Source organism: Emys orbicularis, chromosome 9, assembly GCF_028017835.1.
Source record: "Emys orbicularis isolate rEmyOrb1 chromosome 9, rEmyOrb1.hap1, whole genome shotgun sequence".
Classification (NCBI taxonomy): Eukaryota; Metazoa; Chordata; order Testudines; family Emydidae; genus Emys; species Emys orbicularis.
This window is the reverse complement of record NC_088691.1, coordinates 63,511,539-63,535,961: the sequence shown is the minus strand read 5'-3', so window position 1 is coordinate 63,535,961 and position 24,423 is coordinate 63,511,539. Positions and strand designations below refer to the sequence as shown.

General features: G+C 40.0%; 1 protein-coding gene across 1 annotated transcript in view; it reads left to right on the top strand.

Moving 5' to 3' along the window:
• PER2 (period circadian regulator 2) overlaps positions 1-24,423 on the top strand; it is a 78,086-nt gene that overhangs the window by 44,119 nt on the left and 9,544 nt on the right. The window contains exons 9-20 of the mRNA XM_065410241.1: positions 1,095-1,234; positions 3,749-3,827; positions 6,432-6,538; positions 7,499-7,652; positions 8,050-8,158; positions 9,534-9,665; positions 12,207-12,303; positions 13,684-13,840; positions 13,941-14,071; positions 15,324-15,527; positions 15,763-16,023; positions 17,526-18,379. Coding sequence (XP_065266313.1) covers positions 1,095-1,234; positions 3,749-3,827; positions 6,432-6,538; positions 7,499-7,652; positions 8,050-8,158; positions 9,534-9,665; positions 12,207-12,303; positions 13,684-13,840; positions 13,941-14,071; positions 15,324-15,527; positions 15,763-16,023; positions 17,526-18,379 — 2,425 coding nt within the window. The remainder of the gene's footprint in view (positions 1-1,094; positions 1,235-3,748; positions 3,828-6,431; positions 6,539-7,498; positions 7,653-8,049; positions 8,159-9,533; positions 9,666-12,206; positions 12,304-13,683; positions 13,841-13,940; positions 14,072-15,323; positions 15,528-15,762; positions 16,024-17,525; positions 18,380-24,423) is intronic.

Below are 24,423 nucleotides of genomic sequence, written 5' to 3'. Positions count from 1 at the left end.
AAGAGAAAGATTATTAAGTTATTAAAGAGTGACCTTGTTCAAAATGAATGGTGTTCACATGATTTAATGTGAACACCAAATATCAGAGGGGTAGCCGTGTTAGTCTGTATCCACAAAAACAACGAGGAGTCCGGTGGCACCTTAAAGACTAACAGATTTATTTGGGCATAAGCTTTCGTGCGTAAAAAAAAAAACCCACTTCTTTAGATGCATGGAGTGAAAATTACAGATGCAGGCATAAATATACTGGCAGGTGAAGAGAAGGGAGTTGCCTTACAAGTGGAGAACCAGTGTTAACAAGGCCAATTCAGTCAGGGTGGATGTGGTCCACTCCCAGTAATTGAGGAGGAGGTGTCAATACCAAGAGAGGGAAAATTTGCTTTTGTAGTGAGCCAGCCAGACCCTATTCAAGCCCAAATTAATGGTGTTAAATTTGCAAATGAATTGTAGCTCTGCAGGTTTTCTTTGAAGTCTGTTTTTGAAGTTTTTTTGTTGAAGGATGGCTACTTTTCAATCTCCCTGGACATTCAATAACAGATTTAAGTGTTTGCCTACTGGCTTTTGTATGTTACCATTCCTGATGTCTGATTTGTGTCCATTTATTCTTTTACGTAGACACTGTCCAGTTTGGCCAACGTACATGGCAGAGGGGCATTGCTGGCATATGATGATGGCATATATCACATTAGTAGATGTGCAGGTGAACGAGCCTCGGATGGTGTGGTTGGGTCCTCTTATTGTGTCCATATGCCCAAATAAATCTGTTAGTCTTTAAGGTGCCACCGGATTCCTCATTGTTAATGTGAACACCATTACAAAAAGTAGAATGTTATCTTTTTTATATAAGATGACAGAATAATTTACTCTCATTACAGTTAATGTTCAAAGGCCCCAGTCAGGATTGGGTCTCCCTCTAGGTACTCTCCAAGAAGACCATGGGATGGGATTTTTCTAGAGCTCTTAAGGGAGTTAGATGCCCAACTCTCTTAAGCACTTTTGAAAATTCTGTCCATGAGCTGTTGCACTGAAAACCTCACTGTAGACTAAATTCTGTGCAAAACAAATAATTAATTAGTCTTTCTTTTCATTATTAGTGCAGGAAAAGAACATGAATATATCTTCTACCACCCATTTCGTATGACTCCTTACCTTATCAAAATACAAGATACTGAGAATGCAGAAGATCAGCTTTGCTGTGTGTTGCTTGCAGAAAAGGTGCACTCTGGCTATGAAGGTAATAACACTAAGATGCAGTGATGTTTAGCTGTAAAAACCAAAAGGTCTGCATTATTAAAATAACAAACATTCATCTGTTTTATGAAATTGCATGTAATATAATAGGAAAAATGACTGTCTGGTAAGAATTGTCTTGAGCTAACTAGATCAGGGTTGCCACACATCTCTCATGTTATAAACATGAGTATTTAAGGGGGAAGATATTCAACCCACAAATTAAAAGTTTTTCACATCCTTTCGTGAACAGCAATATAGGGCATTCACAGCCAAGTCATGATTATTTTAAAAAAATAACATAAAAATATAAATGCAGCAGTTGAGGTCATTGCTGAAGCTCATTTGGAGTCCTTCGGTGGAATCCTGGCCCCACTGAAGTCAAATGGGAGTCTTGCCATTGACTTCATTAGTGTCAGGATTTCATCCTTAATATGTATCCTCAATTGCCTGAAGAGGATTGGGATGGGGAGAGGAAGATGACATCAATGTTGTTCTTGAAAAGGAACATAAACAGCAGAGAAAATAATTGCAATATCAGTTTTTCTGATTATGGTTAAGAGAAACACCTTTGTACATGTTTTGCATGAGGATGCTTATTCACACGGGGTGAGATTTGTCTCTTTACAGAGGGACCACAGAACCCTTTGTGCTATGGAATGCCTATAAATGCACAAGTGTGCTGGTGCCCAAATAAGGATTTACTTGTACATTGGGTATGTGTAATCATAAGGCAGGTGTGCACCTGACTGAAAATGTGGGCCTAGATCAGAGGTGGGCAAACTACAGCCCGCAGGTCACATCCGGCCCGCAGAACCCTCCTGAACGGCCCCTGAGCTCCTGGCCCGGGAGGCTAGCCCCTGGCCCCTTCCCTGCTGTTCCCCTTCCCCCGCAGTCTCAGCTCACTGCACTGCCTGCGCCGTGGGGCTGCAAGCTCTTGCCAGGGCGCAGCTCTGCGGCTGCGCACCTGACCCAGTGCTCTGTGCTGCGCAGTGGCATGGTTGGCTCCAGCCGGGCGGCGCGGCTGTAGTGCCGCCAGCCACCGGTGCTCCAGGCAGCACGGTAAGGGGGCAGGGAGATGGGGGGGGGGGAGGGTTTGGATAGAGGGCAGGGGAGTTCAGGGTGGTGGTCGGGGGGGCGGGAGTGTGGATAGAGGTCGGGGCGGTCAGAGGGCGGGGAACGGGGGTTGAATGGGGGCAGTCAGGGGTTCCAGGGGCGGTCAGGGGAAGGGGTGGTTGGATGGGGTAGGGATCCTGGGAGGGTGGGGGGGGCGCAGTCAGGAATGAGAGGAGGGGTTGGATGGGGCAGGGATCCCGGGCGGGGGGGCGCAGTCAGGAATGAGAGGAGGGGTTGGATGGGGCAGTCAGGGGACAGGAAGGGATGGATGGGGCAGGGGTCGAGAATGAGGGGGGGTCGGATAGGGGGTTGGGGCCGGGCCACGCCTGGCTGTTTGGGGAGGCACAGCCTCCCCTAACCGGCCCTCCATACAATTTTAGAAACTCGATGTGGCCCTCAGGCCAAAAAGTTTGCCCGTCCCTGGCCTAGATGTTTTTTCTGAAATATTAGTATGGCAAAACACAAAATGAATCCTGATAGTGTTGCCATAACTTCAGTCACATACTTCTAATTTTAATCACAATGGTCTTAAAAGCAACATCAGAACTGCAATGTGTAACTGTTAAGCTTGAGTCAAGTTATAAACCATCCTGAAATGAAAATAGTCTTCTTGGGTAGATGTTTTCTATAGGCATGTTATGAATCTGATTCTGCTTGTAAGAGCCATTCTGCTCGACACAAATCATACTAGCATCAAAGGTCAGATCCTGGTCTTTGCTGCATCTGCATTGTACCAGCACACCAACACAAACCAGCTGGTATAGTCAGATACTTGAAGATTTCCCAGTGTAGGAGGGATCCCTGGGTGTGATGTAAAGTTAGAGTATCTGGCTTTATGCTCCCTCTTGTAGTCCCTAGTATACCAGGCTTTTTGGGTCCATTGCCAGAGTGCAGCTGCAGTCTCGCAGTTCCCAGATGCCACAGTGGTCCCTTCAGGTGATTGCAAGTGGGTGAAAGTAATACTAACTTTGAGGCTATCCTCACTTGTGTTGGGAGCCAAACCAGGCCCAGGATCAGGCCGTGGCATATTAAAGCAGTGTACATCATCTTTGGTCTTGCTACCCTCTTGGGTCCTCTGTGAGGCGAAGCTCAGCCACACCCAAGGAGTGAACCCCAGATATCAAGAAACAAAACAGTTTTGATTTTGTATCCAATACATTCATCTTGGAGGTAAAATATTGCTATAAACTGTAATATATAGGTGATCAGGACTGCGCTCTGTGGTCATTAGGAGGGTACAAGTGGATGTGAGCAAGTTAGTAACATTGAAAACTGCTGTCTGTGGGTTAAAACTTATTCCATGCTGACAGAAGGATCCAGGCACTGTAAAGCAATGTATGCATATGAAAAGTGCTGTCAAGCTATTTTCCTTTTTTTTTTTTTTTTTCTTCTCTCCTTTTAGCACCCAGAATTCCTCCTGACAAGAGAATTTTTACAACTACGCACACACCAAGTTGTTTGTTCCAGGATATAGATGAAAGGTGAACAACTGAAACTACTATTTTTTGGGAACGGCTGTTTTTATTTATATGTCCTCCACAAAATATCCAATAGCTACACAGCAGTTTTAGCCCTTAACTAACGCCTACATTTTAGGAAACAAGCAGATATCTCACATTACTGTCAAATATATTATGTATGTATGTGTTTTGTGACACATACACACACACACACACACACACACACACACACGTTCTGTGTCTCTCTTCTTAAAATAATGAATTTAACTAAGAAAAATAAAAACAAAAAATCCCCAAACTTTAACCGACCTGATTTCTATTCTAATGTGAATGCACACTATGGATTTTGTTAACAGCTAATCTTTAAGTGATTTTTATTGCAGTTGAAAATGGAAAACATACTTGCCAGCTAATAGACTGCCCGCTAGTAATCAATCGCTCTAATAACTTATGCTGACCTGGGGTGACGCCGGATGTTGTCTCTGCAGAAGAGTGCTTTTAAAGTCACAAAACATTATTTATTAAAATGTTCTCTAACTTTAATTCTTTGACTCAGTTTAGTTAATAAGTAACTGTATGTCACATGCATTCCCTGCTGGCACAGTTACACAATGGACACACGCTATCCAATTAGACAGCAATCCATTCTCTTTTATAGTTTTACTGAGTCCTTGGAGGCAAACGCTACAGAGGAATCAGATGATTTTCCCCTGTGTTGCAGCATTTGTTGCAGTTTAAACTGAGATCTCTACAGTCCTGTTTCTGCTATGTCTGGTTCTGAAAAAACATATTCTGTTTCCTTAATACTTCATAGTTTCTATTAACAATATACACATTTGAATCAAAGTAAATTTTCATAATAACCTTAGCTCTTAACCATCCATTCAATTTTTAGAAATGCTGTTAATCAGCTCATGGAGCAAATATTGTATATGGAAATAGATAATGATACTGAACTAACAGTTCTGATAGAATGTATTTGACAATATATTATTTGTTAATAATGTGCATATTGAAATTCAGATTAAAAATTCATGCCTAGTGACTTCTTGCTTAATGGTAACTAAACTTGCATGTTCCCTCATAACTAAATTAGTAGTAAGAGTTCAAGTTGCTAAGATTAGTAGGGCAGGTGTTTCACTCCAACACACCATCTAACATAGTGTTTGCTAGATTTTTTTTTTTATTATTATTTGAAAGCTAGCTGAGTGTCTCTCCCCTCTGTCCTCCACCTGCCTACTTTCAGGAAAATGAAACCAATTTCACCCCCATCTCTTTCAACCTGGTCATGTGATAGTGAAGTCTACGCAAAATGAGAAGTCATTGAGAGTAGATTGTATAGAGCTTCATAATACATTTTCTCTCCTTATGTGCTTGTAGCCTTGAAGAACTTTAAATATCCACAGTGTTAACTGTCATAATTAGCATGCTCACCTCTGAGAGGTTATTATTTCAGGCTGTCTGCAAACTCAGGAAGACATTGTTTGTTATGCTCAGGTCACGTTTTCGTGTTTTCTCTGTGGCACGACAGCTACAGACCTGTTCTTAAATGAATGCTGAGATTTGGGAATAGTTGAGGTCTGTCTGTATGCCCCAGCCCCTATCCCAAGGAGGTGCACCTCATGCTTTTGGAAACTCTGACAGAACATGTTGGAGGGGAGTTCTCTTGTGGACTGTCAGAAGTGCACTGCTGAAAGCAGTGCCTGCCCTGTAATGCTTCTAGGCTCCACGGGAGCAAGGACCATGCTTCCCTGGAGTTTGTTCTCTGCTTGTCAGGCACTTTGTGACAAAAATGCAGATATCTGAAATCCCAGATGTCAGCTTTTGATGTCTACAAAGGTAGTTGTTTGTATCTTGCAAATAACTTCTAATCCATCAACTTCTTTGGCATAAGTAGGAATGCTGCTAGTAGTGCTAAGATGTTTTTCAAGGCACATATGGGAATTAGGCACCTAGTTGCCAGTTGTGCTTCGAAAATCTCCCCAATATGCATATTTTAACTAGTCTATGAATGAGTTTTTGTTGCATTAACCTAAAAGCTTTCTTCATTGGAACAAAGTCATTGTTAAGTTACGGAGGTCTAATAAAATTTTAGACTAGCTTCTAAGATTTTAAGTCTTCCTTAATTCCTTTTAAATACCTGAACTACTGGGCTGAGTACGTGGCAACTCTTCAGAAAATTAAACCTTTAATCTGAGAGGAAGAGTGGATTTCTAGTTAAGGCACCAGACTTGGGTTCAGGAGATCAGTTCCTGGTTTTGCCACAGACATCTGGTATGACCTCTCTGTCTCAGCTCCCAATCTGTAGATTGAAGATACCTCCCTATTTCAGAGGGGTTTTGTGAGAATAAACTCATTAATATTCATGAATGTTATGGAGGTGCTCAGATACTCTGGTGATTGGTGCCATAGATAAGTACTATAAAAATGAATGCATCTTCTCCAAAGGGTTGTCGCATGTTACTATGGAACTGATACTAACACTTCCCAATTCAATTCCACATAGTTTTTTTAATTTAAAAAATAAAAAGCTAAATCTTAGAAAAGAGAGTTTTTAAATAAAATATTTCAAAGTAAGATTTTGTGTGCATTTACTCCACTTAACTTTCTTTTCTTTTTTTTCAGAGCTGTACCTCTTTTGGGATACCTACCTCAGGACTTAATAGGAACCCCTGTTTTATCGCATCTTCACCCAAGTGACAGACCTCTAATGCTAGCAGTTCACAAAAAAAGTATGTTATCTTTTACGTTAACAAATAAGGTAGATTTTTCTAAGAACTCTACAAAATACAAGTTAGAATTCAGAATTAAAACTTTCAAGGAACTAAAGGGGAGACAAGTTGGTAGGTTGTATAGAATTAGTCAATTTTCTGATTATTTGTTTTGAAAACAAAGAAAAACTAAACTATACATTTTCATTCGGTTTACAGCTGAACATTTAACACTAGTCAACAACAAAATGGGAGAATTATTACTCAAGTTCTTGTTCCTTAGGGTAAAATCTGACTGTTATAGACAAAATGGCCATGATAAGTAAATGTTAGCCATTTATCAGAAAGATAATTGTCTCAAGATCACACTCATATACGTAGTCATTTTTGAGTGATCTTTTTTTCTTCGATTAATGAATTGACAGGAAAGAAAATATGAGCCTCTTGGTTAGTGTCAACTCTTTGCATAATTTTTGAAAATGGAATAATTTTTCAGTTATTTTTTTTCTGGGGACATTTTTCTTGGTGCAGTTAGTGTTGCTATGATGGCATCAAGTATTAAAATCTTGTTTTTGTGTTTTTACATACAAAATGCATTTACAAAAATATATTATTTAAGTCTTCTACCTAGTGAAGAATTTTATGTTGGAGAACAAAATTCAGTATTGCAAATAGTCTGATTTATTTTCATTAAAATGTGTTTGTAGATGTTGGTATGGGCAAAGAATATAATTTTAATTTCTATAAATTTAAATATATTCAGTGAAGGTCAGTTCCCTCTGGTGGCCAAACACTTGTAATTTTCCCTTTTGATGTGAAATTACTCAGAGTTTGGTTACTGGATAAACCTTGTCTGCCATATATGTATACAAATTCAATTTTTTTGTTGTGAAATTATTGTAAAAATTGAATAAAAGCATATTAAATATAATTTCCACATGTGAATATAAAACTGACATTTTTCTAAAACTTACTTTATAGTACTTCAATATGGTGGACAGCCTTTTGACTATTCACCAATCCGGTTCTGCACTAGAAATGGGGAATACATAACTATGGACACCAGCTGGTCTAGTTTCATTAATCCTTGGAGCCGAAAAGTCTCATTTATAATTGGAAGACACAAAGTTAGGACGTAAGTAGACAAGTTATATTAATTAATGAGGATGGGGGTTCAAGTTTGCGTAGCAACTCTTTTTTTAAATTAGTGGAAGAGAGCTGTACAAAAATGACAAACTCAAACTGCTTTTTTTTTATCTTGGTATTTGGGTTTTGTGATTGTAAGTGTATATTATAATACATTAAATGCTTTTAACAATAAATTTGTAAGTGCTGCAGGTTTTTCCAATATTGTCAAGAGTTACTTCAGAATGGAGAAGCCATGTTCAGAGTAAGGTTGCACATTTTATCAGATTCAGAGTTCTTTAGATGCAATAGAATAGGAACAAGAGCCTATTTAATATATATGAAAGATAAATTTAAGTTGTGTTTTACATACATTTGGAATATTTTGGGTATGATAATTTTTACAGTGGTCCCTTAAATGAAGACGTATTTGCTGCTCCCAACTACACAGAAGATAAAATCCTTCATCCTAGCATTCAGGAAATCACAGAACAAATATACCGACTGTTGTTACAGGTAGGGTCTGGGGTTTTATGTGGTGCTGGGGTCTTGGGTAAGTACTTACATGGCCCCCATTACTGCAGTACCTTAGAGTCTTATATTTAATACATTTGTCTTCATAACATCCCTTTGCGGTAGCAGTGTATTACCCCTATTTTACAGATGTCTTTTGTTGAATTATCTAATTCTCTACTGTGTAACACATTCCTTTACACAAATTTACAATCAAAAACTTACGTCCTTATGATCCCATCTGCATATTACACCAGGCATCCCACAACCTACTCTAGCAAATGTACCCAGCCTTTTACCCTCTCCATTCAATAGTTTAAATGATTACAGTTTACTTTTTAAGAACAAAAAGTTATATTCCCCCCCCCCCACCTATCACCATAGCAGAGGTAACAAGAATAAATTGCATTGCAGTCCATTCTCCCAATTCAGACAAAATGGCCTGTTTAGCATCATAAGGAAGAGATCAAAATAACCATTTTCCACCCAAAAGAAAAGTATCTTCCTGTATGACAAATTAGGACAGAGGTCCCCAAACTGTGGGGTACACCCCCTGGGGGGGGGCATGGAGGAACATTCGGGGGGTACAACTGGGGGCTGGGCCAGCTCCCATGGGGGTTGAGGAGGGAGCGCCACCCAGCTTGGCTCCTGGCCCCCAGCCCTGCGCCCAGGGCCCCGGTTGCCGGCCCCAGCTCTGAGAGGGAGGGAGGGGGGAGCGCAGATGAGTAAGGAGAGGCACGAGGTAAAAAGTTTGGGGATCACTGGATTAGGACCACATAAATTCATATACTCCACTAATATGCTCCAAATCAACCAACGCCTGCAGTTCCCCAAGTATCCAACAGATACTGGCACTATTCCATGCATAAGACTGTCAATATATTACACGGGTAGAGTTAAGGTTAATTATTGAATCTTAATGACAGTTTTCCAGGCTGCAAGACACTTAGGGTACGTCTACACTACCCACCGGATTGGCGGGTAGTGATCGATCTATCAGGGATCAATTTATCGCGTCTAGTGTAGACGTGATAAATCGATCCCCGATCACTCTGCCGTCGACTCCTGTACTCCACCGCGGCGAGAGGCAGAAGCGGAGTCGACGGGGGAGTGGCGGCAGTCGACCCCGCAGTAAGTTGACCTAAGATAAGTCGACTTCAGCTACGCTATTCTCGTAGCTGAAGTTGCATAATTTAGGTCGATCATCCCCCATCTCTCCCCCCCCCCCCCCTCCGGATATATAGGTATAGTCAAATATATCCCTTGCTGGGGTCTTACTATAGCTACATGCTTTCTTATCTTGCTAGTTTTTCTCATTCTGAATTATCAGTATGTGCTTAATTTTTGTTAAAGTTGATTGCTAATATTTTGTTTGCAGCCTGTACACAACAGTGGATCTAGTGGCTATGGAAGCTTAGGTAGCAATGGATCACATGAGCATTTAATGAGTATAGCATCATCCAGTGACAGCAATGGGAACAACAATGAAGAGGCGCTAAAGGACAAGCATGTAAGTTTTTTAATTTTATTTTTTAAATGAAGTCTTTGGTACAAAACTCTGTCTAACTGAAAATGATTTTCACTGTTACTGTGGTTTCAAATTCTGGGCTGGGACCGAGGCTACTGCTGCATTGTGGCTCTGGCCAGGTCCCTCCAGCAGAAATGTTGGGGAGATGGTTGGTCCTGTTTGAGAGGAATTCCTATCCAGGACCAAAAACAGTGGTGGATTAGCCAGTGGGCCAATGGGGCCCATGCCCGGGGGCCCTGGAATAATGGGTGCAGACCTACTCCGCCCGCCCGGCGCTCCTGCTGGGGAGCGGAGTCGGGGCACAGGGGCTTGCCCTGCTCCGCCTGCCCGGTGCTCCTGCCAAGGAGTGGGGGAAGGCCCTATGCCGTGACCCCACTTCCTGGCAGGAGCGCTGGGCAGGCAGGGGAAGCCCCTGTACCCTCACCCCATTTCCCCAGCAGGAGCAGGGAGGGGACGGGGGCCTGCAGGTGGAAGGGGTGGGGAGGGGCCCCTACTTGCTCTGGCCCAGGGCCCCACAAAAGCTTAATCTGCTTCTAAGCAGGGACATAGCTTTATTAGTTTGTCAAAACTTTTTTCCTTAATTTTGTAAGGGAAGAGCTAGTTGGCTGGCTCACCTGTTTATGGATGGAAGAAATGAGGGGGAGGAAATCTTTGTGTTTGTCTTCTTCCTGTGAGGGTTGTGAGACATTCTACAGAAGAGCAGTGAACTTGTATGATGTGTGGATGGCCTAAGTTGAGGAAATAACCCCCACCACATTGCAAGTGTGAGACAGTTGCCTAGGAGTGGAGTAGTTTGGGTCTTTGAATGATTGTCCATATGGTTTCCGCTCATGTGCATGGAAAAAGATTATTTTTGAATAGCAGTGTCCTTTGAGGCTGTGCCTGGGCCTTGAGATTCTTGTTGGCAAAGGAACCCAAAGACAGATAACAGTGTCCTACCCCTAGTTAGAGCCTAGCAAATAGTTGATTTTTTTAGTTCAGGGGTGAATCAAAAAAAGTATGAAAACAACTCATTTCAGTTCAAACTAAAACTGAATTTTTAGTTTTTCTTGACAAAATAACAAAACACTTTTGTTTTGGGTTGACTGCAGCATTTTTGTTCAATCTGAAATGAATTTGTATTTATTTTATTTTTTTTCATATTTTTTTTTATTTTTTTGGTTTTTCATTTTGGGTTGTTTTTGGATACTTTTACCTATGAATCTTTTTATTAGCTAAATTTCATAATGAACTGATTTTTTGAATGACAACTTGAAATGTGGTGTTTTGACCTTTTTGACTCTCTTCCATTTTTGTTTGAAACTATTCACTGAATTGGACCTGAATTCACGAATAGTTTTGATGACCCCCAAAAGAGGAATAGTCCTGGGTCTTTTGCTGGCTAGGGCAGACGATGTTTTTGGTGCCCACCTGGAGAAACTGAGCCAAAAAACCCACTGCTCTGTCTGGTACAGAGCCCTCTGAATATGGTGCCCAGGGCGACTGCTCTGGTTGCCTGGACCTAGAATCATTTTTTTGGGCCAATTTACCATTCACTGAAAAATTTCGCCCAGCTCTAGTGTTTGCGTTCTTAGCGTTGGGCTGGCATTCAAATCTGGACTGCAGAAGTTTGCAGATTCTTCTGAGAAATATTTTAAAAATTTATTTAATATAGCTTCTTACTGATCCTGCTGTTGTGTTACAACTCCTGTGGGCTTTCGAGTATGTCATTGTCTTTGTTTTCTACTGATCAGCGCAAATATTATGTGCAGGAAAAAGTATCTTAGCATTCACTAAAACCTTATTTAAAGACTTCTACCTTCCCCATCTTGATTTTAACAATTTTTTTTCTAAACACGAGCATTAGAAATACAGCTTTTTGTTAAAACTATTCTAGCAAGTCCAGAGGCAGGGTCAGAATGATGATACATTTTGTGGGGATAGACTAAGAATTTTAATTAATGCTTTTTAAAAAGGCAGGCAGATCTCTTTTGAAGTGCTATATTAAGCATTATAAAAAACATTTCAGAGACCATAAATGGGACTGAGTCTGTTGTGTAGAATATTCTTTTTCTAATCGTCCTCTGCCAGCTCAGTTGCTAGTTTTAAATGATAAATGGCCCAATATTTTGGGGAAAAGTGTTTTGTTCTTGGTAGTTTTGTGGTCCACTAGCTAACACTGGAAGAATTAAATGCAGTCTGAGATGCGACTATGTCAACTATAGTGTGTAGTAAAATTATGTAAGTCTTTGCTTTGCTTTCTCAGTCAAGAAAAAAAAAATCGTGTTCACCAATCCTTTCAGTATGTGTACACAGCCTGTGGAAATGACCTTCCCAGCTCAGGTCAACAGGCTTGGGTTTGTGAGGCTCGTACTAGCAATCTAAAAATAGCTGTGTGGACAGCAAAGCTCTTTGAAGTTGCGTCTAAGGTTGGAGCTTGGGCTCTGAAGCCTAGGGAGTTCATTAAGGACCCAATATGTATGAATAAGCCAAAATTTTCTAGTGACTGTTTTTTTTCTTCACACACCCCTTGACACTTTTCAGGTGACCTGTCAAGATGCACATATGGCCAGAAATGAAGGACAACATGTTTTCACTGATAGAAGAGTGAAGCTGGAACATAAGAAAAAGTCTTTTGGAGGTAAAGCAGCAAGAGCTTGCATTTTTTTTTTCTATAAAATAGCAGAATTTCAGATTTTTGTTCAAGCCAGCTGTGTTAAAGTAACTAAATATAATTTCCAGGCAAAATATGACTGTCAGACTATAATACTAACTGGGAAACAACAGAACATTACTTTTATTTAGTACTTTTTGTGTTTATGGATGTGAGTTCAGTGTCTGAGAATTGTATCTAATATCTTTTTGGAATTTTCCAGTTAATTGAATATTTTTGTGATGGACAACTTTCAAAGACTTAATAGCTAAGTGTGTTCTAAGATAGCTATTTGGATTATGCTGTGTTATAAGTAATTTAATTATTATTATCTGTCTCTTTTCTTGCATATTTGTTCTGTTTCTGGAAGTAGTAAATTCCTTCAGGCGGGGATTTTATTTTGTACTGCAACATTGTTGGTACATAATATAGGTGCAGTTGTAAGAAGATGTATAGTGAGAGCTTTCCTAGATCCTGTCTTCATTGCACACTATTCTCTTTAGCCTTACTGGGGAGTATTCCACCAAACAATCAGATAATTGCATTTTTTTAGTGGGTATTAGATCATGTCAGCATAGATATTGTAACAAATGCCTCAGCCCAACAACTGTGGTGTGACTCAGAGAAAATATCATGAGGCACATGAATTGAGCTCACCGTTTTTAAAGTGAAAAGCTAAATTTAGGAAGGGACAAAACGTTACAAAAACAAGTAAAATATTTTCTTTCTGCTTGTAACTCCAAAAATTCATAGATACTTTCAACTTGTTGTCACTCATAAGATTTAAAATTTGGACATACAAAGAGTTTGTCTATTCCCCTGGTTCCTTAATACTGTACATCCACCATAGTAGTCCTCAGACCTTCATAAATTCTGTTTTGAGTATGCTGACTGAAAATAAGTAGGGGGAGGGAATAGCTCAGTTTGAGCATTGGCCTGCTAAACTCAGGGTTGTGAGTTCAATCCTTGAGGGGGCCAATTAGGGATCTGGGGCAAAAATCTGTCTGGGGATTGGTCCTGCTTTGAGCAGGGGGTTGGACTAGATGACCTCCTGAGGTCCCTTCCAGCCCTGATATTCTATGATTCTAAGTATGTACTGAATACATCATAATACAAATTTAAATTTCAAGTTAAAACTATGAGGACTATTGGTTTTCTTCTAAATGTGAAAAACATTTATGCAATACTTCTATTACATGTGACTGGCACAAACATTTTATTGCAACATTTACTGGTTTTACTATATTTTAATGAAGGATAACTTCTGAGTCATTCAGAAACAAGACATAAATTAGGGTTTGATTTACATCTGCTTTATTTTAAGAGTTATGAAGGGTTAACTTGTAATAAGCATGAATCTTTATACAGAAAAAACAAATTGTTCCAGTGTTCCGATGGAAGATATAACTGAAAAGGATACTGTAGCCATTGCTGCCCATAAGAATGTGCTTACAGAGGAACTGGCTTGGAAGGAACAGCCTGTGTATTCTTATCAACAGATTAGTTGTTTAGACAGCGTCATCAGGTAGGCTTCCATCCAATGTGTATTTGTTGGTGTGTAAACTGTTTTTAACCCCTAAGTTTGCAACATTTTTATTTAACTTTGTTAAACACTTATTATATAGGTACTTGGAGAGTTGCAGCATACCTGGCACAGTAAAGAGAAAATGTGAACCTTCATCAAACAATGCTGCTTCACTGAGTTCTGATGATCACAAGCAAAAAACAGCTGATAATGCCGTTAAGCCATCAGGAGGTATTAATTAACGTAATTTTTTATTAGGATTTAGCAAAAACATCAATTCTGTGAAGAACATTCTCAAGTATGGATTTTTTAGGTGGAGGGGGAAAGAATGCCCATGTTAGATTTTGACAGTCTCATGTCTAGCAAGACAATGTGGCTGTGGAATCAAAATTCTAAATAATTCTAGCTGAGGGTAACTTCTGCACTGTCAAAGACAATTGATGAAATGTCTTCTTACAATTTCATTATCTGTGTACAGTGAACAAATCACATTAGTGTTACAATTTTATGTAGCTTTATAAAAATCTGAAAATTCATGAATGTTTGCAGCTTTTGTAGTTTGATAATCTGTTTGTGGTTAAGATTCCCTTAATTTGCAAGTTTCTGAAGGCCTTGACAGCAAATCACAATAGAAATAACTATAATCTTATTTTGGTTTTGACATTTGAACAGCTGTGTTTTTTATGGTAATCACACAAGTGCATTGAGCATATTAATATACATATATAACTTTCCTGGGGGTCAAAGCTAAAGCAAATCAATTAAGAGGCAAGCATTGGATATGACTAGTTATAAATAATTATACAATTTTAAAGTAACCGAAGATATGTTGTACTTTTAAAAAGAGAATTCTTGATGGCTATCACATCTCCAATAACTACATCTAAGATTGACATAATTGTTGGAAAAGGGATGGAGGAAGTAGAAAAGGGAGGCAGAAGGAATATATAAATAGGCATGGCAGAATTTTATTTTTATTTTTTATAATTTTGACAGAATATTGTTTTTAAGCATTTTGATTTTTATCTTTTTAAATTTTCATAATTGTTGGAAGTTATGGGGGGGGTCAGACAATTATTTAATGACAGTAGACATTGAGATTCAAAAAGCTAAAGCTTTTATAACTGTTAAAACACAAATTGTCAACATCACGTGTCAAAATATATCCTTAAATCAAACACTAAGTTCTCAAGAAGCATTCTTCTTACTTTGCCTATCTGTAAATTTCAGCTGTTATCGATGGAAATACTTGTGTGTGTGTGTTAGAGGGTAATAGTATGTTGTCTTGGAAGTTGGGGTAATATCTGATATACACACGTTGGCCCTTGCTGAACTATTGGGATTGAACAGAATCTGAATAACTTTGCTGTCTTCTCAAAAGCAATTCAGTCTCTTTGGCATTTTATGACTCAGGCGACTGATTTTTTTCATTAGCTTATTTCATGTTTCATCTAATGAAGTTTTAACTTTTTCTCTTCTAAAGAAGAAAGAGTGCTGTTGAAAACTCATATAGACCCTGCTGTGTTGAAGACATCTGATAAATCAAATGGTCCTCCGGTAGTTGGTGCTCACTTAACCTCTTTGGCTTTACCTGGGAAACCAGAAAGTGTTGTATCCTTCACCAGTCAGTGCAGCTACAGTAGCACCATAGTTCATGTTGGGGACAAAAAACCACAACCTGAATTAGGTACAGTACTTATTATTGAGATGAATAGCTTAATTTAAGACATTTTACCACTGGTTAATAATGGAATAGGTAGTTACAAAGGGATGATGTATGCTTTTTTGTTGCTATGGACAGACATCTTATGGACAGACATCTTATTTTAGAATTAGAGTGCTTTTATCGTAAAGTCTTAATTTTAAAATTAGCAGAATATTTTGCCTCATTTGCCTTAAATATTTTTTCACTTTTGTTCTAGAAATGATAGAAGATGGTCCTAGTGGAACAGAACTCTTAGATAGTCAACTTCTTGTCCCTCCATCCAGCACTATACATGCAAACCAGGAAAAAGAGCCATTTAAGAAACTGGGACTTACAAAGGAAATCCTTGCAGTGCACACACAAAAAGAAGAGCAGAGCTTTTTGAATAAATTCAAAGAAATCAAAAGATTCAAGATTTTTCAATCCCGCTGCAATTACTACTTACAAGATAGACCCAAAGGACGTCATGGTGAACGTGGTAAGGCAATAGTTGTCTTTTGAACTTTTTTTAACCATTAAAATTATCTGTGAACAGGAAAAAACATATCTTAGATGTTGCAGGTTCAGAAGCTATTGTTAAACCATGGATCACTTTAAGGGTGGTACAAATGCAATTGTCATTTTTCTTTGGCTAAAGTTAGGCTTCAGTGTTCACTGAACCCTGGATATGAAATCCTGCCCCTTCCAGGAAGCCGAGAAGGGATACTGATCTGTAGGGCACATGGTAGGAGGAAACAATAGAATGGAACATTATATGTAAAATAGGCATGGATAGTTGTATCTTTTGTATTGATAACTGGCATCCGTTACAAATTGAAGATTTATTGCATTTGTATTTAAAGAATCTATAGCGGGGTGGCCAAACTTAGTGGCCTTCCGAGCCGCATACAACAATCTTCAGAAGTTCGAAAGCTGGAGCACAGCTGCCGGGAGCCAGGGCTTGGGGCTTCAGCCCCACTTCTGCTGAAGCCCCTACCCCACTGCAAGGCAGAGGTCCTGAGTCTCTTTCCCCCCCCCCCCCCCCCCAATCTGGTAGGCAGAGAATGGGGAGACGGGGGCTTGGCTAAATGTACTTATAAGTAATTTTGTGATGGTGATGAATGAAAATGATCATGAAAGATGGTCATATTATGGGGTAGGGAACTAATGTATTAGTTGAACTGATTTTAGATCAGCAGTGTCAAACTCAGTCTGAGAGGGCAGAATTCAATTTTTAATTATGGCTCATGTACCATGTAGCTATTGACATCTACATACTATGCACAATCCACAGCAAGGTGTTTAACACCACTGATAATCAAGAAACTTTCTTCCCTGCCTTCTGGCAAGTGTGCGCCAGAATGGAGATTTTCAAATGTGTGACATTTATGAATTTCTTTCATCTATCAATCCAGTTGACTACTGACACCAGTTTAGTTCGTAACAAAAAGAAAATTTTAGTGTAGTCTTCCACATAAAATAAAGCAACACGCTCTTCTACTAAAAAAAAAAAAAAAAAAAAATCACCACACCACATCTTTTGTTCTGGGTTTATTCCCTCTTTTGCTAGCTTGAGAGTCTTTAGAGTTTTCTCCCAAATTAAAGGCCTGTGTGGCAGTGATTCTCTAAAACAAAGAGGGCTAGAATTGCCTTTTCTGCAGTTGCTGTTTTTATTGGCCAGAGAGAATTCTAGAGGTACTCACCCCTCAAAAACAGAAGTCACTGCATCAAAACTGTTGGCCAAAGGGGCGAAGGACTACATTTGGGCACAAAATGCACTGTTCTTTTCCCCTCCTCTTGATTTTCCTTTCTCTGCAATTGTGCTAATACAGCTGTTTCTGCAAAGTTTCTGTGCCAGAGGCGGAAGAGTGAACCTGACTACTCCCTAGTCAGTTCCATTCTGTTGGAATAGAGCAACAGACACAATTTTCAGCAGCTTCTGAGAATGACTTGAAGGGACACTTCACAATTTGATGTAATTATTTCCCCACTCTGTTCCAGGTGCTCGTGGACAAAGAAATGGTACTTCTGGAGTAGATCAGTCCTGGAGGAAAAGTGGAAAGAACAGGAAATCAAAACCAAAACGAATTAAACCACAGGAATCCTCTGACAGTACAACTTCTGGACCCAATCTCCCTCATCAATTTCCTCTGCAAGGCCTAAATAGTACAGCTTGGTCACCATCAGATACTTCTCAAGCTAGCCATTCAGCCATGTCTTTCCCTGCTGTTATGCCTGCATATCCACTTCCGGTTTTTTCAGCAGCAGGAACTGTGCCACCAGGTCCTGAGGCATGCCTTTCTGGTTTCAGTGATTTACCAGATTCTGGAAATAATTGTCCTATGCAGCCATCACAGTTCTCTGCACCTCTTGTAACGCCAGTGGTAGCACTTGTGCTCCCCAACTACATGTACCCTCAAATGAACAATAATTTACCCCAGACACTTTACAATGGCCAGCCTAACTTTTCTGCTAATCCTACTTTCTCTTCACAGTCAGTGTTTTCAGCACTGCCGCCATTAGCTGCCTCAAATCCTTTCCCTCAACAGACATTCTTTCCAACACAACCATTCCATTATAATACACCAGCAGAAAGTGAAAAGGCTCCTGCCATGGAATTACGAAATGATCCATCCCGTTCCACGCCGCAGTCTCTTGGTCCTCAAGATCAGGCCTCACCACCTTTGTTCCAGTCAAGGTGCAGTTCTCCTCTACAGCTAAACCTTCTGCAATTAGAAGAAACCCCCAAAAGTGCTGGAAGTGGAGCTGCTGCTGGTTTACATGGAGCTTTAATTGAAGGAGAAGCCACAGGCAAACCCATAACTGATGACAGCAGCAGAAAAGGATCCTCTCCTGTAAGTATTGCGTATAGTTTCCAGAAAAAAATACATCTTTACACTTTGAACATAGCTAGTCTTCATAGTTCATGTGCAGAAATACTTCAGAAAAGTTTAAAATTGAGTTTATTGTCCCAACAGTAATTTATGTAACATCAGTTTTAAAGCTGTACAATTTGCTTTTTTGCTGCAGAGAGTCAATGTAATCTCTTTAACCCTACCCTCAAGTTTAGGTTGGAAATTCAGACTTTTCCAGTGAGCTCATTCTAGTGAAATAAATGACTTTAAACTTACTCTTTCCCTGAGGAAAAGAAGGGAAATGAAATTTGTTTTCATACTGAACAAAAATAGCATGCTGTTTTGTTACTACTTTTTTTTTAAACTGCTTTAAAAAGTTTATAATATAAAGTTAGTAGAAGAGGTTTGGAAATGTATTATGTATATCGCAAGACCGGTTACATTTTATTCAGTTAATATGAACACACAATATTCTTTTTGAAAAGAGAATTGAACCTGATTCTAAGAAACCATCTTAGCAACTTAATTATTTAAACTGTTTGGTTACAAGCTTTCAGGGGCAAATAAGTGGAAATGTAACTGTGAACTAAGCACACATTTTTGTAATTTTAAAATCCAAAGTACAGTATATTGGCAAATGAAATGAGGAAAATAATTAATATATGTATCTCTACACCATTTTAGCTTTTCCTTGGTCAACTTGGTATAGTAAAATTGTATGGACCATCAGTCAGTTTCCCCTTTACCTCAGGTTCCTTAAATTTCAAGGATCAACATGTGGGTGTTGATTTTGTTGAATATAAACTCTGAAAATCTGAGGATCTCTGTTGGAATAATGTTTGCTATACAGGATTTAACAACACTGAGGTAGGCTAATAGTGAGATGATTTGGACCCCTGTTAGCCCCTTAAAAATATATGTTGTGTGCGTGCGCACGTATGCACGTACCCAAGATATGTATACTGTTACTTGTGTACTTATGAATCATCAATATTATGCAGTTAATTGTAGTAAATGACATAGCAGTGTTAACCTTTATGGAATCCCTAAAAATAGTTATTGGGAATGTGGATTTTCTGATGATGTAGTTGATGCTAATGCATATGCCCTGGAATTTCTATCTCCAAAATGTTAGGACCTTGCCATCACTCAGTGTTTTATTTTCAACACTAAGAATCTCTGATGCATTTTACTTTAGCGCTCATTGGGAAATCCCAGTCTATAATGCAAAGGAGTTAACCAATATGTATAACTTTTGCTTTATAGAATTGTTGTCTTACAGTGGCATGTGTGTGTTTAAATTATCTGTGGAACTATAGCCATTTTCTTGGCATATTAAGCAAGATCCAGATACCTCAGTGTTGGTGCAGAGAGAGAGCGCACAATGAATGCCATGTGATTTTATAAGTCTTAACTAGTTTAAGCAGACCATGCAATATTCTTCTCTTAAAGGTTAATTAGATTAAAACACTAAAAAAACATAGACTAATCCATATTTAGGGTTGGTCAAAATTTTCTGAATTTAGATCTTTGGATGACCTTTTTTTTTTTTTTTTTTTTTGGTAAAATTCTGTGTTAGACAAGGGGAAAAAATAACTTTTTTTTTTTTAACACTATTCTATCCACAATGGATCATAAAGCTTATTATTTTAAAGGGGGGGGGGAGCTTTCAGGTAGTAAGACAAATAGTCCGGATTCATTTCTAAAGTACAAAGTGTGCTTACTAGATGCTTTTCCTTGTATCAAGTTTTCAACCAATGAGTTAATGTAATAGGTGCACCTAATAGGTGCACCTATAGAGAATACTGTTTTAGAAACTTGAGAGGAAAAAGTTCATTGTTGACAAATACAATGTATTGAAAGGAATAATTTGTATTACTCATGCTCATCATTGAGTTTGAAAGTAACTAACTACATGGAAAATGACTTAATGTCATTGTGAACAGCTCAATGGAAATTTTTGTTCAATGTGCAGTGGTAGTTAAAAGCAAACAAATGTTAGAATGTATAAAGAATTGGATAGAAAATAATACTGAAAATATGTCATTCTCTGAGCCAATGGAATGTCCTCATGTGGCATAGTCAAATGATCAATCGTGATCACCCTATTTCAAAGAGAGAGAGCAGAAAGAGAAGGGTCCATGAGATGATGAGAACTATATGGAGAGGGATTGATAAAATTGAGACTGTTTAGAAAAGAGACAAATAAAAAGAGAGATGTCATGAAAAAGGTAAATTGTGTGCTTTCATTTATCCTTTCTCATAATACAAAAAAAGGGGACATTAACAAAAATGAAAGGCAACAAATTAAAACTGACAAAAGGAAATACTTGTTTCATGATACATGATTAACCTACAGAATTCTCTTACCAGTAAATATCATTGAGGCTGACAGTATAATATGATTTTAAAAAAATCAGATTTATATACATAAGTTTTTTTAAAATTAGCATAAAAGTTAATATTAATCATATTTTAATACATAATCAACCGCTAACTCTCAAAAATTGGAAACTTCTTCATTGCGCAGTTTATTCTATAATTGTCTGTAACAGGTTTTCTTGCATCTTTTTCTGAAGCATCTAATGCTGTCCATTTTCAGAGAGACTGTTGGACTAGATAGATCACTGGTCTGAACAATTCATATCTGTAACTTTTCTTAGGACTCTCTCAATCTTGGTCAATTTCTTCATCTGACATTCTTAATTGTTTTATGTTGCATTTCTTAACGAAGAAAAACTCTGAACTTGATTGACTTGAAACAGAGACTGATGTTGTACTAATTACATTTTTGATATCTTGCACTTTTGCAAGATGATAGAGTAGAAAATTCAATTTTTCATAAACAAGCTATTTCTGTGTTTAATTTTCATGACTAGCATAAACTTTCTGAAAGTTCTACCTTTCCAGGTGGGAGTGTACCATATGCTATACTTGAGCTAATTTTCTATTTTTAATATATTCAGTCAAAAGCTTGAATCTCCAAGTATCCTTGACCTATGTTGCAGCAAAACCTTTAAAGTATAACTGTAAGTCTGCTTTTCAGTTAGAACCTGCTCTGAGATGTAGATGTTGGGATAGAAAGTGTTTTCCTAGTGTCTTACTTAACCACTAACAGTTCATCTTGTTGACGCTTTCACTGTAAACTTTTCTTACTTGTCTGAGCTTCCTAAAATGTTCGGTACATACTTTTTTTTCATAAACCTTCAAAACATAATTGTATTATACCTGCTGTGAAATCTTTTACTGAGATAGTTCTTTTCAACATGAAAGAAAGATAGGCATACTTTCTATACAGGTCTAACTTTGCTGTTAGAATTAGTCCATACAAATGTCACTTCTAAATCCTCTGCCCAACCTCAATTTTTAGTCACCCCACTAAACTTTGGGCTGGTCTATACACAGGTTCCATACCCAAAGAAACACCAATATAGTTACAATGGCATGTGTCAGTTTGGATCCCACTGTAAATGCACATGTGCCTCATGTCTGCAAGACTGGATTTTTTTTGACTGGCAGTGTCCATAGCTGTACATGTGCCCTGTGCTGCCTCATGCTGCTATATTAGGGCTTAAAAGGTGGCATGGCCTCTGCCCTCCTTTGGTTCCCTTTTACCACCAGTGGCAGTAAGACTTACCCTAGCTGATGTCTGCGCTGGTAGACCTTAGATCAGGGGTGGGCAAACTTTTTGGCCTGAGGGCCGCATCGGGTTTCGTAAATTGTATGGAGGACCGGTTAGGGGAGGGGGTCGTGGCCCAGTCCCCACCTCCTATCTGCCTCCCTTCCCCCCCCCCCCGCCCCCCCGGACTTCTGCCCTATCCAACCCCCCCCCCCCCCCCCCGTTCCCTGACAGCCCCTCTGGAACCCCTGCCCCATCCACACACCCCTGCTTCCTGTCCCCTGACTGCCCCTGGACCCCTGCCACCCCATCCAAACCCTCCTCTCATTCCTGACTCCCCCCCCCCCCCCCCCCCGACTCCTGCCCCCATTCAACCCCTGTTTCCTCCCCGACCACCATGCACACCCGCGTCCCCTGACCACCACCCCAAACTGACCCTGCCCTTTATCCAAGACTCCCTGCCCCCTTACCATGCTGCCTGGAACACCGGTAGCTGGCGGTGCTACAGCCGCGCTGCCCGGCTGGAGCCGGGCCACTCTGCCACCACACTGCACTGAGACCGGATCAGGCCAGGCTCTGCAGCTGTGCTGCCCCAGGAGCTCACCGCCCCGCAGCCCAGAGCATTGTGCCAGCAGCAGAGCGAGCGAGCCAAGGCTGCGGATGAGGGGGAACAGCAGGGGCGGGGCCGGGGGCTAGCCTCCCAGGCCAGAAGCTCGGGGCCTGGGCAGGACGATGGCCCGCAGGCTGTAGTTTGCCCACCCCTGCCTTAGATCCAAGCTTCACATAACCCTCGTAAAGTACAAGCCACAATTGAGTACTTGTTCTTTGATGGCTCAGAATTGTTCATTGAAAGGACTGACTGTGTCCTACTCTTTCTGAAAGATCCTATGGTGACTTTATACTTCTGGGGATCTGTGCTCCTCCACCCTTTTGAAAGACTTCCTGCCCTCAGCTTGCATATCAGCAGAGGCAGCATATACAGTTTTACAATAGACAGAATGCGATGCAAAGGAGCATCTGAAGTACAGTAGGGGACAACAGCTTTCTCAACCTTGACTCTAAACTCTGCTACACTGACACATCCTCAGATCGATGAGGTGTTCAAGAGCAGCACCAGAACCAGTCCACAGAATATGACCTTCTTCCCCATCCCTCTTTATGAATCCTTCTCACAGGAAACTATTGGAAACAGAAGTGGCCTCATCTAGGAGCTGTAGAAGAGGTTCCCCAGGAACATGAGAAGAGGCTTCAAACTCCTGGTACTTCTGAAGAAAAAAGGAGGTCTTTATATATAGACACACACAGTCACTCTCACTCTCAGGTTACGCTTGCTTCCATTGCTCCAAGCTCAAGACTGGTTCATGGCTCTCGACTTGCAGGATCCTTCCACATCTCTATCCATCTGGCCCACTAGAAATACCTAAGGGTCACAGTGGGTTCCAACCATTATCAGTACAGGTTTCTGCCATTTGGACTCTCCATAGCATCAAGAGTGTTCACCAAGTGCCTGGCTGTAGAGATGGCACATCTAAGAAACCAGGAATCCCCATGTAGGCAACTGGCTGATAAGAGGAAGGTCCCAGGAAAAGATTGAAACAGCCCTAGATCATGTTCTTTCCCAGTTTTCCCACTTGGGATTCCTGGTGAACTACAAGAAATTGTCCTTCACAGTTGGTAGAGTTAATAGGAGCTCTAATCAACTCCAGATCAGCAAAGGTATCTGCTGGAGGACAGGTTCTGGTCCCTTTAGTCAATTAGTGCATGACGTGTAGTCAAATTGACAATAGCGCATACATGCCCTGAGCTTTTAGGCCATATTTTTGTATGAGCATATGTGACACCACTTGCCAAACTTAATCTGTGGACTCCACAACACTGTTCGAGGACCACCTACTCCTATCCAAGTATCATATGAGCAGATGAGTTATAGTTTAGCCTCATGTCCTACAGGATCTCAGGTGGTGGCTAGATCCACTGAACATGAGAGAATACTCTTTTCAATTTCTCCCCAGTGATTATGCTAGTTACAGATGTCAGGAACAGATTGGGGCACCCAATTGAACCACCTTCAGATGCAAGACTCATGGTGTCAGAATCATCTGAAACTCTACATGAATTCATTGGAACTAAGGGCTGTCAGGCTAGCCTCCGTAGCTTTCCTGCCTGTTCTTCAAACTCTGTGGTGCAGACAGATGGCACATTGGCAGAGCACTATATATAGTGGCAGTGCACTATATAAACAAACAAGGATGCCCTCAATCATCCCATCTCTTTTTGAAAGCCATGAAGTTCTGGGAATGGCATCATCAGCATGCGGCAATCTTGGTAGCTCTAAATCTTCCGGGAGTCAGCAATGACCTGGCACACTTTGAGCTGGAACTTAACTAGTCTTGAGTGGTCACTGCAGAAATCCATTCTTGACCTG